This window comes from Lolium perenne, chromosome 4, assembly GCF_019359855.2.
Source record: "Lolium perenne isolate Kyuss_39 chromosome 4, Kyuss_2.0, whole genome shotgun sequence".
Lineage (NCBI taxonomy): Eukaryota > Viridiplantae > Streptophyta > Magnoliopsida > Poales > Poaceae > Lolium > Lolium perenne.
In genome coordinates, this window is record NC_067247.2 from 190,998,589 (window position 1) to 191,015,662 (window position 17,074).

The 17,074-nt window shown below is 47.6% G+C and overlaps 3 protein-coding genes across 4 annotated transcripts; all 3 read left to right on the forward strand.

Moving 5' to 3' along the window:
• Positions 1-3,438: 3,438 nt before the first annotated feature.
• Positions 3,439-4,310, forward strand: LOC127295345 (stress enhanced protein 1, chloroplastic). Its single transcript, XM_051325286.2, has 2 exons — positions 3,439-3,813; positions 3,919-4,310. The coding sequence occupies exons 1-2, from the start codon at positions 3,556-3,558 to the stop codon at positions 4,021-4,023; spliced, it is 363 nt and encodes a 120-aa protein (XP_051181246.1). The 5' UTR covers positions 3,439-3,555; the 3' UTR covers positions 4,024-4,310.
• A 1,940-nt stretch (positions 4,311-6,250) lies between these two features.
• Positions 6,251-12,176, forward strand: LOC127295344 (glycine-rich domain-containing protein 2). 2 transcript variants are annotated; one of them, XM_051325285.2, is made up of 9 exons: positions 6,251-6,534; positions 6,708-6,923; positions 7,558-7,675; positions 7,882-8,136; positions 8,440-8,895; positions 9,142-9,686; positions 10,086-10,281; positions 10,416-10,571; positions 10,668-12,176. In XM_051325285.2, the coding sequence occupies exons 2-9, from the start codon at positions 6,766-6,768 to the stop codon at positions 11,856-11,858; spliced, it is 3,075 nt and encodes a 1,024-aa protein (XP_051181245.1). In that variant the 5' UTR covers positions 6,251-6,534; positions 6,708-6,765; the 3' UTR covers positions 11,859-12,176. The 2 variants fall into 2 exon arrangements, with proteins under 2 accessions (XP_051181245.1, XP_071675090.1); XM_071818989.1 differs by lacking the exon at positions 6,251-6,534 and having other exon boundaries at positions 6,651-6,923.
• Positions 12,177-13,798: 1,622 nt separating this feature from the next.
• On the forward strand, positions 13,799-14,932 carry LOC139839240 (uncharacterized). Its single transcript, XM_071829291.1, has one exon. It carries the CDS (start codon positions 13,799-13,801, stop codon positions 14,930-14,932), a length of 1,134 nt encoding a protein of 377 aa, XP_071685392.1.
• Positions 14,933-17,074: the final 2,142 nt, after the last annotated feature.

A 17,074-nucleotide genomic window follows, 5' to 3' on the forward strand; every position in this document is an offset into this window, starting at 1 on the left:
GAAACAAGGGGTCGGCGATGCGCCAAGATTGGTTTGTGATGAACGTGATTGTTGTCTTTCTTGATAACCCTAGATACATATTTATAGTCCGTAGACTTTCTAACGTGGGAATAATCCTAACCGTGCACGAGCCAAACTCTAACTAACCGACACGTATCCTACTATATTTACAGATACACGGGCAAACTAGCCCAAACTTCGTGTACAAGGCCGGTTCACGTATTCTTCCATGTATATTTCTTCAAGCCCAATCTTGATCGCGGCCCACCTCTGACTCGGTCAAATTCTGGTGATAACAGCGTCCATGAGATATCTTCATGTCCAGCTCCATGCCCAACTTCTCGTCCATCTTCACGTCCAGCTGCTCCTCTCTTCCTCGTGCGATGCTTGTCGATCTCCTCTTCATACCTGATTATACATAAGTAACATGACTTAGGCAGTATAAAGTTCTCATCAATCAAAGTATCGTTTAGGAACAAGTTCACATGTTGTTTAAGTAGCTTCGCACGAGCCCTTGTAATAGATCCAATTCGAACTTCATTGGACTTGAGCTTCACAACAGCTTCATCTTCATTTGGTAATGACGGAGGTAGTAGTGTGGTAGGGATGTCCTCATCACAAATGATTCTTAAAATGAGGTTTGATTGGATGTTAAGACCTATGAAATATAGTACAAACGTTTTCGTAGAAAATATTCATACGGAATTCAGTTCTACCAAAAAAACTAACACATGAGAAATCCTAAGAACTTGAACTCCACAATATTACCATGAGAATCCTATGAATCAAAGAGGGCCTTGCAAATTTTTAGCATTGGGGAACGGTATAAGCTGATTAATCCTGATGCTAACGAATATTCCCTATAAACAAACTTCAGCAAATTTTCCGGTTCAGAGTCTAAGCAGCCACCTGCGGTCACCATGAAGTGGTTCCACCGGTGAAGAAATTATTTACTTCTTTTGCAGGAAGAAAGGTGTTTCTCAATTGTAGCGTCCGCGTTTGTACTGTGTTTCTTAAAGAAAAAGGTGTTTCTCAATTGTATCACTTTTATACCTCATAACCTAAGCATGTTTTACTACATTAGGTTAGTGGTTCAAGTTGATTATTAAAATAATATTTTTCTAGTGCACACTCATATCATTTTGGTCGAACTCAGACTTTGTTAAGTTCCACCAAATACATAGAAAATATGTATTAGCATCTACAATTCTAAGTGCATACACTGCAAAAACGTGTCTAGTCCATGCAATCCAGATATATCCTCGTAGTGCATTACTTTTTCTTGTGAGATTCTGGAAACATGGCACGAGAAAACATGTACTCCGTCAATTTGACATAAAAGCGATAATCTGAGGGTATGAATCGATCCAAGCCCTTGATGTGTTTGAATATGGAAACAGGGGTGCACCGAAGCGAAAGCTGTCAAATTTTCAATATCTTGAGTTCTTGACTACGTATATTATTTAAATATTACCATTAGGAACTTGAAAATCATATACATCTATTTCTCTCGATAATTATACTCAAAATATATACAATTATCGGAGTTTACACATATAATACAATCAAAACTAGCTGTCGCACTTTACATTTTAAAGACCATGTCAATATTTTTTTTTCTGAGCGGTTGGCTGTGTCAATATTCAAAGCATATTTTATTTTGTAATATTGGATGTAGTTGTTTGTTTACATGAGAGGCAAATATGTAGTTGTTTTTGAGAGAAAGGAGGTTTATCTATGTGTTAGACTCACTCAAGGGTTGCAAAGCGCCACCTGATCTTTCCCGCTTCGTATTCAAAATTGACTAGGTTAGAATTAATCTTTTTTAACAAAACTAGTCTAATTTAAATTAGTTAATGCTTTCGTGGACTTACACGGATGCCGGTTGCAAGTTGCAACCCTAGATGCATTTTCTTTTCTTTGCAAAATGGTCATCCCAGGCCAGCCCAGCCCAGCCGACGCAAGGACAAACCACGCAAGAAAGCCCATGAGAACCCGGTGGAACCCTTTCCTGGTCGCTCCTGATTATTTTTCGGAAAATGCTTTATTTCCTCTCGAGGATGAACGCCTTTCCAGCCTCCGGCTTCTCTGCACGCCACGCGTCCATGCGAACACCACGGAAACAGAACCGCACAAGCAAACCGGGGCCCACCATCTACCTTACCTCCTCACTAGTTCTCTCCCATCCAGTTATTTTTCCCATTGCTTTCTAGCTCCTACCTCACGAGAGCAGCGAATCCCACCACAACGGGGAGCTCAGCCCCAGGAACCAGCGTTGGCCCCTTCTTCGGTGACTCCCCATGCACCTCCTACCTTCTCCCTCCGCTCCTCCGCTCAGAAAAAAATAGTTGCGTGCAGAGAAGTGCGGCCCCTGACGAGGTCAACTGCGATGCCGGCTGACGATGAGGATGTCGTGGCCAGGGCGTCATGGGAGGCGGCGCCACGGCGGTGCTGCAAGGCCATGTCGCCGGTGCTGCTCGAGCGGCGGTCATAGTTGTTGCACGGGAGGCGGCGCCATGACGGCGCTACAAGACCAGGCCGACGGTGCTGCAAAGGTCCGGCGTCGGAGCTGCAAAGGGACACCCGCGGATCTACAAATCCCCACCGCCGATGCTGCAAAGGGCGGTGGCGGAGCTGCAAAGGGCCGTCGGCAGAGCTGCAAATCACCTCCTCTGATGCTGCAAAGGGCGGCAGCGGAGCTGCAAGGGCCACCGGCGGAGCTGCAAGTCCCTACCACCGATGCTGCAAAGGGCCGCCGACGGAGCTTCAAAGGCCAAGCATGGCTGCTGCAAGGGCCACCGACGGAGCTGCAAGTCCCCACCACCGGTGCTGCAAAGGGCCGCCGGCGGAGCTTCAAAGGCCAAGCATGGCTGCTGCTAGAGCCACCGACGGAGCTGCAAGTCCCCACCACCGGTGCTGCAAAGGGCCACAGGTGGAGCTTCAAAGGCCAAGCATGGCTGCTGCAAAGGCCCGCCACCAGAGCTGCAAAGGCCAAGCATGGCTGCTGCCAGCGGGGGCAACAGTGCTACATGCGCCAGGGGTGGTGCGGCCAGCCGGCACCGGCAGTGCTGCCGGTGGTTCTGCCGACGGTGCTGCCATACGAGGAGGATGGAGCTTCCATCGGCGGGAGGCGGTGCTACGAGGAGGAGCGCATATGCTGCAAGGAGAGTTGGCGGTGCGTCCCACCGGAGTTCACGCGTCGCCGGCAAGATCCCTCACTGTAGTGTTTCTAGGTGTGCCGGGAGGATGGTGTGGCCTTTGGTGATGTTTGTTTTTCTTTTTTCCCTCTGTGGAAAATACAAGAGAGTGGACGTGGGGTGGTGGTTCTGGAGGGACCCGTGTCGGATGGGGGACTCGGAGTCGGAGGTTTGGGAGGAAATAATCCTCCGGAGGATCCTCAGTGTCCTTATTTTTCCGTGGATAGAGCGGCGTCCAAACGGCCAGCCAGTGGCCACTCACTTCGGCTGGTTCCGAGTTCCCCAACCCCAGCAACACAAAACCAACCCAATACCAAGAAGCGAACGCGAGCACAGGCCAGGACATCGCAACTATCTCATGGCGTTCATCTCCATCCTACGCTCGTCTCCGGTGGCCGTCCCCGCGGCCAGTTCTCGCCGGCCGGCGCTGCGTTCCAACCACGGTGCGTACCTGCTTCGCGTCAGCTCCAGGGCCGCGCCGTCTCTGTCCGTTAGGTGCGAGCAGAGCGGCAAGCAGGGAGCCAGCGCCGTCGACGTGTGGGCGAGCCGCCTCGCCATGATGAGCTTCGCCGCCGCGGTCGTCTCTGAGGTGTCCACCGGCAAGGGCTTCGTCGAGGTACGCGCCCACGAACATAGCTTGTGTTGTGCGGCTTTGCTCTGCTGCCTAGGTGCTCACGACTGACAGCGCGCTGCCCGTTTCGACGTGTTGTTGTTGTTGCAGAACTTTGGCGTGCCGACGCCGGCGCCGGCACTGGCGATCGTGGTGACGGCGCTCGTCGGCGGTCTGGCCGTCCTCTTCATCACCCGGTCCGGCTCGCAACAGTGACGGATTCGTCGTGCCCCGCTAGGCCGCTAGCAAGCGCATGCTGGGACTTCAGATGTTTCACTCTCTTCGTGATGTACCTTCAGACTCTGTCCGTGATGCTTAATGTACGTCGGAAATAGTTCGTGCAAAATTATATACATTTGTTTCCGTTAGTCAAGCTGGATCGCCAACTAACCTTGTCGTTGCAGACACAACTGATTCGCCATGTCCATTTGTGCTTGCGCATTTCTCAAGAACAAACATATATATGCAAACCATTTCTATCAGAACATTTTTCTCCTTTGTGATATATTTAACTACATTTTATGATTCGAAACATAGATATTTTAGAATATTGACATATATTTTTGAGGTGATACTTATTTTTTAAAAGGGCTCAGCCCCATTTCATTTCAAATGAAACCAAAAGGTGTTACAAATTATTATGTCATCCAGCAACATCGGTTCCCAACTCCAGACCAAACCAACTACCAAGTTTCAGAACTCTACTAAGAGCATCTATAGCAGACCCCACAAACCGTAACGTGCAAAAGCATGGATGCATGCCGTAGAAATCGCGATTTGTAGTTTAAAAGTTGCTAACTCAGAACATATATGACAATCTAAACTGCAATTTTTTAAAAAGAACGCGGGAGACAGATCATGCATTCAGTTCAACATTCAATCATGCATACAAAAGTGCAATAAATTTGTTTAAACACCTACAAAATCCTCTCCAAACCTATGAAATTCTCTACCACGGCATTCTAGTGACCAAAATGTGGCTCCGGGATGCTCACCCGAGCCTATTCCGGTGACGGCGACGCGTGCGGCAATGCGGCGGTTTCACTCCTCGTCGGTATCAAGGTCCGGGTAGACCATGCCCTGCTCCGCCGCCACAAACCGCTACTCCTCCGCCTTCTCGATCGGCTTCGCGGTGGCCCCTCTCCTACACCAGACCGATGACTATGGGGAGGTGGTTCCCCTCGACGAAATGGCCGGGCGTAAAGCCAGTCTTCTTCTCGAGCTGCACAACGGCCTTGTCGAGGTCCGCGTCCTCCACGTAACCACCACGAGCAAACCCTGGTACCACAGCGTCCTTCAAGTTGATTTCCGTGACAAAACAAGTATTATGGTGTCAATATTATGGTGTTTCCACATGATGAAAGTAATATTGAATACTTGAAGCTTTGTCAACTATCCATAAACCCTCCAATATCTAATCCTTTTACCATTTCCTACAATGTTTCTATAAAAGCTAAATAAGATACTATCTTTTACTTTCATCAACCCCTGCCAGAAGTGAGATTGTCAAGGTTTTGTAACACCCATCCAGAGACAGAATTTTGCTTCACATATTTACTCCTATGAATGTCTTGCCACATGCCTCCTTCAGTCTCCAAATTGCAACCAGATATTCGTAACATGTAAATCATGCCATTTCTTCTTAAATTTTGTCCATATTTGTTCTAGTCTGGGAGAGACATGACCCGGCAGAAGTCATGGATATCTATGTGATCTTGGCCTTTCAAGGAAAGATGGCATGGCAGGAAGAAAGTTGCTAGCGTACGATCAAACGCATCTCAGCTCTGTACTACATGGCACGTAGCTTCATCGCCTGTAGTACGACCGTACTGCATATGCCCAGGAAGTGGCATGATTCACACAGGCAGGGCATCTCCGTTATTGAATAATCCAAGTGTGGTGCATAGTTGCTTAAGCTTGCAAGCAACACTCTATTTTCCCAATAGGTAGGGCCCTCCTAGATTGATTTGTTATTCAGCACGAAGATGTATGGCACATGGAAGTAGTATAGTTTTGAGACATGTGATGGCTCCCTAAGACCTGAGTAACAGAGTAGGTGTCCCATGAGACAAAAAGTAGTTATCACACATGTAGCAGAGCTTGTGAAGATATGACTACGAACCCATAAGCGAGTTTTATCATAAAACATAAATTACAGCATCATGCACTGAAATAATATTACTCCCTTGGAATCCACGACAAATAATTTGGATCTTGGAGGGAATATCATATTGGCACGCTGGTGCATTTTGGGGCCAAAATATTCAGAGATGAAGGCACAAGCCTGAAGAGAACATTATTGTACTACTGAAGATGGCGGTGTAGTACCGTAGTACACACATGCAGGTACAAAGCTCCTCAGTTTGTGTGACAAAAGCATATCACCTCTGGAATCTGGAGAGGATTGAATTTTATAACAAGTTGGAGCTGGTAGAGAGCACTTGCAGTTGCTTCCTACCAAGCGTGCAAGAAAGTTCACTGCAATCGGTTCAGAAAGTGTTTGCAGACTTGGCAACACACGCTACAAATACCGGCCCTTAAACTGAAAGCTCACCAAAGGTCTCATCTCGTTGCTGTGGATCACGATTGTTCAGTTCGTCAATAATTTAGGCCCTGTTGTGCCTCCGTCGCGTGCACCGTCCTATCCTATCAATCCCCTCCGTATAAATAGGGAGCGGTGGTGGTGCCAGTCCGCAGCTGCCAGAGTAGCGCAGTCTCCCTCTTCAGGTTCTTGTTGTTTCTGATTCGCCTCTTTTCTCTAGGTTTTAAGTACTTTCCGAAAGAACCATCTTTTAGCGTTACCAAGTTTGAGGCTGCGAAGGTTACTTTCTTGGAGTACTAGTCAAATCCGTGTGCCAAGAAACTGAATCCAGGTCAACCCGGCGATCGTCTTCTTGTAGGACTCGGATAAATCACCGTCTACTTCTCCACCGCGGCCGATCGGAGGAGGGAGGAGCAATGGACGGGGAGCAGGCGTCGAACTGGGCGGCGGCGCAGGGGATCGGCGTCGGCGAGGACCTCATCCCGGCCGCGCTGCGCCACCAGGACTTCCTCGAGGCCGTCGACCGCCGCCGCTGGCTCTACGAGGGGCCGCTGCTCGACAGGGCCATACGCAGGTACCGCCGTCTCCCTGGCCCCTGCCTTTTCGAAACGCACAAGAGGCGTTTGCTTTGCGTGTGGAATTTTCTTAGGTGTTCCGTCGTTCCTCACGCCATCTTCTTCTGTCTGCCTGTCTGTCGTGGGATGGTTGGTTGGTTGGTGAAGAAAACCCTACCCTGCTCTGTAGGGCTTGCTGAGAGATTAGTTGGAACTGACTCTTGGACTGAAAATTCTGGGACCGATTTCGATCAACCCTTGTGGGGTGAATTTCGGGAAAGAAAACTTGCCCAATCACTGTTCGGATTATAGTGTTTATTATGTCTCCTAGCACACACCTGCTTGAGAAATATTAAACCCTGATGTAAAATCGTACGATAAACGCCACTAGTTTAACAAATACTTACCTTGAATCCTTGATATGAGTTGAAGATTTTGTGAATGATCGGATTTTCAGTTTCGGTGACTGCCATAGGCTCACAGACATTGTTTTCTGAAACTATTTTCAGACTTGTAATTTCAATTAAAATAGGGCGTTACTGACGAAGGGTTTCTGGTCTTATCTTGAAATTTCAGCTACTATTTCTGAAATTAGCTCATTTGTTTATGTTCTACTGCTGACACTTTGACACATTGGTTTTCTCGTTGTGCTAGATACAAAGCTTGCTGGCTTCCCCTTCTTGCCAAGCACACTGAGGCTGCAGTTGTAGATGGCCCTTTGGTTGTTCCACTTGACTGCGAATGGATATGGCACTGCCATCGGCTTAATCCGGTAGGCATCCTAATTTCAGATGATCTTGTCTCATTCAGAATTACCCAATAATACCCAGCATATAGGATTGCTGTCAACACCCAATTAGGGAACTGTTGTGCATCTCCTAACATAAAACAAAAAATAGTGATGTTATTAGAAATTTCCATATGAAATGCATCTTGTGCCTTTTCCTGTGATGCTGTGCTGACGAGTGTATCTTTCAGGCTCAATACGTAAAGGACTGCAAGCGATTATATGGCAGAATATTGGACAATAGCAACGTCGAGTCATCCGTCCAAACAAAGTCCAAGGATCAGGCTGCCAAAGTTTGGACTGAGTTATTATGTCCTGGGGAGCCCTTTGACCTGGAGTACACAAGTCCTTCTGATGGTTCCGTATATGCCAGCAATGAAGCTGCAGGGGGCATTTCCTATAATTTGGTCTCAGCTGTTAGGAGACAGTCTTCTTTCTTCTACCAGGTAGTTACACTACTCATCTTATGCACTACATATAAGACACATCACTGTGATTCCCATGATTCAATGAGTAATCTAAAACTTAGCTATTGCAATTTAAGTTTCACAAGCAGATTCCTTCCTGATTTAAACATCCTAGAAAATGGTGCTGATATTTTTTTCCTCTCGAATATGCATCGTATGCATATCATATATCATAGAGAAAATGTTTGTGGTAGTTACATAACTGTTAACTCTTGAGCCATACATATGCAAAAAAATAAACAAATAGTACAAAAAATCAGGGAGTTTCTTTGTTGCTGGCAGGTTGGAACACCAAGCATGCACGATCGCCGTTTTCTTGAAGAAGCTTTAGCTCGATACAAAGGGTTTTTGTATGTGATCAAGGTGAATCAGGAGAAAGGAAGGAAGTTCTTTCGTGTGCCAACCTATGATGTGGATCTCATGTGGCACACTCACCAACTGCATCCTGTTACCTACTACACTGACATGATGAATCTCCTTGGGAGAGTTTTGGAGCATGATGACACAGACGATGATCGAGCTGTAGGAAAGAAGCTTGACACCGGGTTTTCTGGAACCACGGAGCAATTCGAGAATATCTTTGGTCTGAGATACTGGAAGGTTGGTGCTATGTACCGTGGAAAGTTGCCAACTCCCGTGACATCCACTCCTCAGATATTTAGAACCCAGGATGATAATGGTTTTAGTCTTGGTGAAGCAGACAAGCATCTTACTATTCTTGAAACAACAGTTCTGGAGGTATGATGTTCTTTTTACATCTTATTGTTCCTGAAGCAACAGTTACACAAGTACGACAAATTGGTTCGGAAGTTCTTTGTGATCTGATAATATAACCTAAAATGTGGAATGTTATATCTATTAAGTCTTACTTTTTTGAAAACACGATTGATATGGTATCTAATATCTGGGGTAACCAGGTAAGCACTTCTTTTGCCTATAGGTTCTACCAAATTTATTTACTCGAAACATTTCCATCTTTTGCAGTTGTATTTACAAATTGTGGACATCAAGAATTTACCATCTTCAATTCCTGAGAAAAGCGTGTATGTATGGTTCACCAAGAGTCAGCCAGATCTGTTTATCAGCGATGGTGGCAGGTTAGATATTTTAGCAAAAACAGGGAAGAGTATTGGAGCTGGTTTTCAATGTGAACCTACTGGAGAACTCATTCTGACAGTAATGGTTGATCATTCCTATTTTGGGGCATCATCGTCGAAGAAATCAGAACCACTAGGGAAGGTCTCAATCTCTCTTCAGGAACTTGCACAGCCTGATTCCAAGCTTTCCTTTGAGAGATGGTTTGAACTGAAATCTCATGTTGGATATGCCGGCTCCCCAACGATCAGTCTTCGTGTTGCTGCATCTTCTACTGTCCCTAGGCGAGCTCCACAGGTGCTTAGCATGATGAATGTTAAACCTTTCTCTCTGAAGGCCTGCCTATTGCCACCTTCCGTCAAGGATCAACAAATGAGCTCCTGGACTCGCTTCGTGTATGACTGTGGTACTGAACTTATTCGTCTTCAGATAAGGTGATTAGTTTTTCCTAGTGGTACGAGTAAATACTTTTCCTTCGTAGAAACATCAAGTCTAGGAAGGATTTTTTATGCTCATTATTAAGTACTACATGATACATAGTGGTACTTACCCGCCAAAATGATGGTGCTACTATTATATGTTAATTGGTACTTCTAATAGTGTATTATGGTATTGTTACATAATTATTTCAGATGCAAATTGTTATTTGCAGTACCAACTGGTGTTCAAATTCTGTGGCAATATTTAGGCTCCTTAAAAACACATATAATTTTTTTCTGAGTTGAAAGCAGAAAGTTCTTTCTTCCAGTCTAGGGGATTTGTTTAGCAGTTATGTCTCAAATCATCCACGTATGAATCCTTCGTTCTAATCAAAGATTGCCCCTTCACCCCAGGGAGAATAAGGCAAAGAGTGGCATGCTTCTTAACCAGGAATTGGTTGGAGTAACAAAGTCATCAAAAAAGCCATTTCAGCTTGCAGAATTCAAGGAAACTAAATGGTCTTTTATTAACTCCAACCTATCCATCACCAGTGACCTTAAAATAACCCAGGATGGCTGCATACTCGAGATCAAAGGTGATAACAAACTGGTAAGAACAACTGCAGTCTAGAGCTCAACTCAGAGACATTATGTTCGCTAAAAAAATGGTCGTAACATTGATATCACATAAAACTTCTTGTGTTTTGTATTTGCAAAGTTCTTATACTTCTTTGAACAAAGCAGATCAAAATATACAAGGGAAGGAGACTAGCATATGAACTGAAATGCTGCAGTCAGCATGCTGAAGATACTACAGCAGTTACTGCTGTGAAGTTCTCTGCTGAACACCCCTATGGCAAAGCAGTCGCACTGCTTGACACCGAATCAGAGTTTATCACGGTACAACGCACAGTTTTAATGTCATATCCTTCTAGATAGTCAAAATTAACTTCCTTGCATCTCGAATATACTCATGGTGTTATTTCTTTATCTTAGGTGGATGAGGATTGGTTTCTGCTTCCCTGGATTGCAATATCGTTCTTGTTCCTGAATGCCACTGACAAAGATGGTGCGAAGCTCATCGAAGGAGCCATGGTTCACGAGGGTGCAATTGTTGAGCCTGATACTACCATGGCTTCTGAAACCGTGAAAGGTGGAGCAGAAAGCGCCATCGCTGCTCTAGCACAATGTGGCACTTGTGGGACGGCCTGTGATGGTGACTTGGTCATGGCAAGTGACAAGGATGGTCATGCTAGCTGTGAGGGCACTGTCACCGCAAGCGGCAAGGTTGCTGATTCTAAATGTGGTGGTTGCGGATCAGGCTGTGGTGGTGGCTGCGGTGGCTCCGTTGCCACAGTGAGCTCAAAGGGCGGTCTTGTGAGCAGTGGTGTTATCGCAGGCGGCGGGAATGGCCGTCTTGAATCTGCTGGGTGTGGATCTGGATGTGGTAGTTCCTGTGGTAGCAACATGGTTATGTCCATGACGCAGGGGAACACCAAGTCAGGTGGCTGTGGTTCGGGTTGTGGTGGTGGAGGAGGCTGTGGTGGCATGGCCATCGAAGGCTCCAAGGCTGGCATCGTCAAGTCTAGTGGCTGTGGCTCTGGCTGTGGCTCGGGCTGCGGTGGTGGCTGCGGCAGCATGGTGATCGAAGGGTCCAAGGACGGCATTGTCAAGTCTAGTGGCTGTGGCTCTGGATGCGGTGGCGGTTGCAGTGGCATGGTGACCGAAGGCTCCAAGATCAGCTATGCAAAGTCTAGTGGCTGTGGCTCTGGCTGTGGTGGCGGCTGTGGTAGCATGTTAATGGAAGGTTCCAAGACCGGCTACGCTAAGTCCGGCGGTTGCGGTTCAGGCTGTGGAGGTGGTTGCAGCGGCATGGTCATTGAAGGCAAGACCGGCTACACTAAGTCAGGCGGTTGCGGTTCGGGCTGTGGTGGCGGTTGTGGCGGCGGTTGCAGCGGCATGGTCATTGAAGGCAAGACCGGCTGCACTAAGTCAGGCGGTTGTGGTTCGGGCTGTGGTGGCGGTTGTGGCGGCGGTGGTTGCGGCAGCATGGTCATGGAAGGCAAGACCGGCTACACTAAGTCAGGCGGTTGCGGTTCAGGCTGTGGTGGTGGTTGTGGCGGCGGCTGCGGCGGCGGCATGGTCATGGAAGGCTCCAAGACCGGCCACACCAAGTCCAGCGGCTGAGGTTCAGGTTGTGGCTCCGGCTGCGGAGGTGGTTGCACCTGAATGTTGTTGCCGACGAGGCCATCTCTGCACCCCGCGGTACAGTTGCGCACGATGGCTTGCGGTGCTGATCTTTCATCGGAATAAGAACTACGCTATTGTCCTGGACAGTTCCTCGTGTCCATGTCCAGTGTCCATGCAGTACGCCATGCCTTGTGTTGTGATGTCAAATTATATGATTTGTGCTACTTTGTGTATAAGTACCTGATTGTACATATCCTATTTGAGTATATCCTTCTTTTCAATGAATCTTCCTACGAGGAAGCAGCAATTTATAAATGGTGAGGAAAATATTAGAGAAAAAGTTGGGGTTATCAGTAATACTCACACATTGGTTGTTTGTTTCATTTGCCCCATAGTTGGGCCAAACAGTCCACACAAGTGTTACAAGCTAACCAGCAAAAGACTACCAACAGCAAACCCAACTAAAGCAACAATAACAACAAACATGAACGTATAGGATCAAGCACAGCGTCATCACTTCCCCTCCTTGTTCTTTTCTCTTGCACTTCCTCTCCCCAGCGTTTTCACCTTTCATCAGCATTCAGCAACATCCTCAAGCATCTCCATCGCCACCTAGAGCAGTCCTGTCTCGCTGGATCAGCATCCCCTGGCGCTAGTTTGATCCCATCTGTAGCGCTAAGGTCTGTAGAGCTTCAGGCGCCAGCAATTAACTTCTTGTCAGTTTTTGTGAGACCAATTCTACTTTCCAAATGGCCCAACAAATGGCAGCCTCCCCTAAATTTTGCAAATAGACATTAACAGGAATAAAGTGAGTAATCCACCAAAGATATTGTGAGAAACAACCTGGCATGGGAGATGCACCAATCATCATGCTCACAATTCACGGCAATAACAACGTCAAAACCATATGGTTCGGGAAAAAACATCCTGCTCAAAGAGTACTCCGGCTCGGAGAGGCCCTCTGATATGATTTTCGACACCATGGACATCTGGGTTAGAGTGCCGGATCTGCCAATGGACATGATGAATAGGTTTTATGGGAAGCTGTTTGGGAACTGGGTGGGACAGTTTATATCTGTGGAGGTGGACGATGATGGGATAGCTTGGGGCAAGGACTTGAGGATCAGGGCCAGGGTGAGAGTGGATCAACCCCTTCTTAGAGGGGTTTGTGTTCGTCAATCTGAGGAGGATGTGGAGGGCTCGTGGTTTGATCTGAAGTATGAGAAGGTACCTCATTTCTGTTTTGACTGTGGGTGTGTGGTGCACCCTGCTGATGGGTGCCAGGCTGAGAAGGGCGAGGGAGACCAACAATGGGGTGAATGGCTTAGAGCTTCACCGCGCAAAAATCAGAAACCTGCAGCCCTATCGCGACCTTCTGTGTCGTCTAGCAGCTGGGGCAGTAGATCCGCTGAGTCTGATTCGAGGGGGAGGACAGGCGGCTTTGTCAGGGATATCCCACCAAGGCGGAACATTGCTGCAGATTTTTCTTTTTCAAGTTCATCCCGCACTGGCGGGTATGAGCGAAGGATGGACGTGGTTCATGAGGATGAAGTTGCCCAGAGCCCTGTCAAAAATTACCGGACAGGTGCTAGAGATCAAGGCAATGGGATACAACCAGCGATGGAAGATGTTAGGAGGAACAAATGCGGCACTTTCACAAGAAGGCAGAGGAAGGTAGTGGATGCAACAAATCAAAACTCTCTGACTGTTCCACTGGGCAACAGGAAGAGAGGACCTAAGCAAGTATGGCTGCCAGTACCTGTTCAGGTGGTTGGAGAGGGCGGCTCAGAATCTGCGGGGAAGCGTCAACGCACAGGTTCTGTCTTTGATCGTATTGAAGACCCTGCTGAGAATCAAGAGGGACGACGATCGTCGTCGGTGTTCGATAGAATTGATGAGATAGCGGCGGTCCCTGCGCAGCAGGGCCGCCGAGCACAATGAATATTCTGAGCCTCAACTGCCGCGGTTTGGGATTGGACGCGGCAGTAGGCGAACTTCGTGACCTGATTAGGTCATACAATCCAGTGGTGGTGTTCCTTAGTGAGACAAAAAAGAGAGCCAAAGCTATGGAGAGGATCAGATGGAGGCTGGGCTTTAAACATGGTGTAGCTGTTGACTGTAGGGGTTTTAGCGGAGGTCTGGCACTGTGGTGGAGGGATGGTATTGAGGTGGATGTGAGGCCCTGGTGCCAATACTATATTGATGCGGCTATCACCTTCGAAGGTAAGAAATGGAGGTTCACTGGCATATATGGGGAACCGAGGACAGAGCTAAGGACCAAAACTTGGGAGGCTTTATATTACCTCCGACGCCAGGACGACTTGCCTTGGTTGTGCGCGGGTGACTTTAATGAAATTCTACATCCAGGGGAACAACTTGGGGGAAATCCGAGGTGCGAGGCTCAGATGGAGAGATTCAGGGAGTGTCTTGAGATGTGTGGTTTAGCGGATATGGGCTTCCAGGGGTATCCTTACACTTGGGAGAACAGGAGAGAAGGGGCGGATAATATCCAGGTAAGGCTGGACCGAGGTACGGCGACAGCGTCCTTCCTCGAGTTATACCCATTATCGCATGTCGAGCACATAGCTACTGAGGAGTCAGATCATATGGCTCTCATTATCAGGGTGACCGGCCTTTCAGGAGGGGGACATAAGTTTCAACCGAGGGGTTTTATGTACGAAGAAATGTGGTCGAAACATGAGGGCTATGAAAATATGGTCAAGGAATCTTGGGAGAGAAATTGTGCTGCTGTGCCGAGTATTGACGGGCTCTGGTGCAGCCTTAAGGAGATGAGGAGAGACATGAAAAAATGGAGCTACGATTCTTTTGGCTCTGTAAGGGCGGAAATAAAATCTCTGAGGAGTAAGCTTGTCCGGGCCAAGGAAATGGCGCTCCTCTCGGGTTCCTCACTGGAGGTCCGAGAGATTGAGTCTAAACTTCATGAGATGTTTGAGAGGGAAGAAGTGATGTATAGGCAGCGTTCCAGGCAGGAATGGCTCCAGGCGGGTGATCGGAATACAAAATATTTTCATAATAGGGCTTCTCATAGGCGACGGAAGAACACTGTCTGATCCTTGAGGAGGGATGACGGGTCATCATGCAATACGGATGAAGAAATGAGAGGGATGGCACTGGCCTTTTATAACTCTCTTTACACCTCTGAGGGCTCGTCCAACATAAACACGATTTTGAATTTAATTGAGACTTCGGTGACTCATGATATGAATCAGAAGCTCACTGGGGCTTTTTCTGATACGGAGATTGAAGCAGCTCTCTTCCAAATGGGGCCAACGAAGGCGCCTGGACCGGATGGACTTCCGGCGCTGTTCTACCAGAAACATTGGGTGCTAATGAAGGATCATGTCTGTAGAGCGGTGAAGGATTTTCTGGAAGGGAAGGATTGTCCTGCAGATTTCAATGATACTATCTTGGTGCTAATTCCCAAGGTGAATTTACCAGAGGTTCTAACCCAGTTTCGGCCCATTAGCCTGTGCAATGTTCTGTACAAGATTGCTGCAAAGACTCTGGCGAATAGGCTCAAAAGGATTCTTCCCTTTCTGATCTCGGAGGAGCAGAGTGCTTTTGTTCCGGGGCGCCTAATTACGGATAACGTCCTTATTGCGTATGAATGTGTACATGCGATACGGAAGAGGAAAAGAAAGAAGCCTCTGTGCGCAGTTAAGCTAGATATGATGAAGGCGTATGATCGCGTCGAGTGGCTGTTCCTTGAACATATGATGTTGAAAATGGGGTTCTCGGAGAGGTGGGTGCAGATGATCATGAGGTGTGTGTGCTCAGCGAGGTTGTCAGTCAAGTTGAATGGCGGTGTCTCAGAGATGTTCTTACCATCTAGGGGGCTTCGGCAGGGCGACCCGCTGTCCCCATACCTATTCTTGTTTTGCGTGGAGGGTTTTTCGGCGCTGCTCAAAAAAGCTCAAGAAAACCGAAAGCTCACTGGAGTTTCCTTCGGTAATAGTGGACCAACAATTACCCATCTTTTGTTTGCTGATGATAGCATAGTGTTCCTTGAGGCAACCAGGGAGGGCGTGGAGGAACTTTGTGGAATTCTGGCTGCATATGAGGTTAGCTCGGGACAGAGAGTCAATTTTCAAAAATCCTCTATATTTTTCGGGAAAGGATGCGCTGAGATGACCCGGCAAGAATTAAAAGATGTTGTGGGTATCTCATGTGAAGCCTTGTCAGAGAAATACCTGGGCCTCCCCACTATTGTTGGAAGATCCAAAGATGGTGCTTTCAAACAATTACCTGAGCGATCTCGGGGGAAGGTTAGGGGATGGAAGGGACAAGGGTTGTCGAAAGAAGGAAAGGAAACGCTAGTCAAAGCTGTCTTGCAAGCTGTGCCGACCTATTCCATGGGGTGTTTTCAGCTGTCAAAGAAAATGTGCACTAATTTGCAGGGTATCTCGTCGAACTTTTGGTGGGGTGAAGCGGAGGGTAAGCGCAAGGTTCACTGGCTCAGCTGGAATAAAATGAGTGCTTCAAAGAAGACAGGGGGGATGGGGTTTAGGAATCTCCTAGCTTTTAACCAGGCGCTGTTGGCAAAACAGTCCTGGAGGTTTCTGACAAACCCTTTGTCCCTGTGCTCTAGGGTCCTAATGGCGCGGTATGTCAAACGAGGAGACTTCCTTGCTGCAAAGTGCCCGAAAGGAGCTTCTTTCACGTGGCGGAGCATTGTGCATGGGCGTGAGCTGTTCAAGGAGGGTCTTATTTGGCGCATAGGAGATGGAGCAAAGGTGCGTGTATGGGAGGATAACTGGATGCCCCGTGATGGCCTCAAACGTCCACTGGGACACAAGCCGGGGGCTGATATTACATTTGTCAAAGAACTGCTTCTTCCAGATGGTAGGGGTTGGGATGTGGCCAAACTCAATGATGTGTTTTTTGAGGTTGATGTCGCAGATATTGTCAAGATACCCGTTGGTCGAGCTGGAACCGATGATTACATTGCTTGGAATTACACCAAAAACGGGATGTTCACTGTCAGATCTGCGTACCACCTGAGAACACAGCTAGATAGGAGGGCGGCTACTTCTGCTTCTTCTTCATCATCTTTGGATGAACACAGAGGATGGTTGGCTCTCTGGGCAGCTACGGTCCCGGGCAAGGCGAAAATCCACATGTGGAGACTGATTAAAAATGGACTTGTTGTTGGCGAGGAACTGCAACGGCGGCACATCAAGGAAGGAGTCAGA

What these genes read in the sequence shown, in the direction of transcription:
- LOC127295345 (XM_051325286.2), top strand. Translation starts at nt 3,556, where the DNA reads ATGGCGTTCATCTCCATCCTACGCTCGTCTCCGGTGGCCGTCCCCGCG. An exon ending in CCGGCAAGGGCTTCGTCGAG is followed by an intron (nt 3,814 to 3,918) that starts GTACGCGCCCAC and finishes TTGTTGTTGCAG; the next exon opens with AACTTTGGCGTGCCGACGCC.
- LOC139839240 (XM_071829291.1), top strand. Translation starts at nt 13,799, where the DNA reads ATGAATATTCTGAGCCTCAACTGCCGCGGTTTGGGATTGGACGCGGCA.
- LOC127295344 (XM_051325285.2), top strand. Translation starts at nt 6,766, where the DNA reads ATGGACGGGGAGCAGGCGTCGAACTGGGCGGCGGCGCAGGGGATCGGC. An exon ending in TTGAAACAACAGTTCTGGAG is followed by an intron (nt 8,896 to 9,141) that starts GTATGATGTTCT and finishes CATCTTTTGCAG; the next exon opens with TTGTATTTACAAATTGTGGA. An exon ending in CTTATTCGTCTTCAGATAAG is followed by an intron (nt 9,687 to 10,085) that starts GTGATTAGTTTT and finishes CCTTCACCCCAG; the next exon opens with GGAGAATAAGGCAAAGAGTG.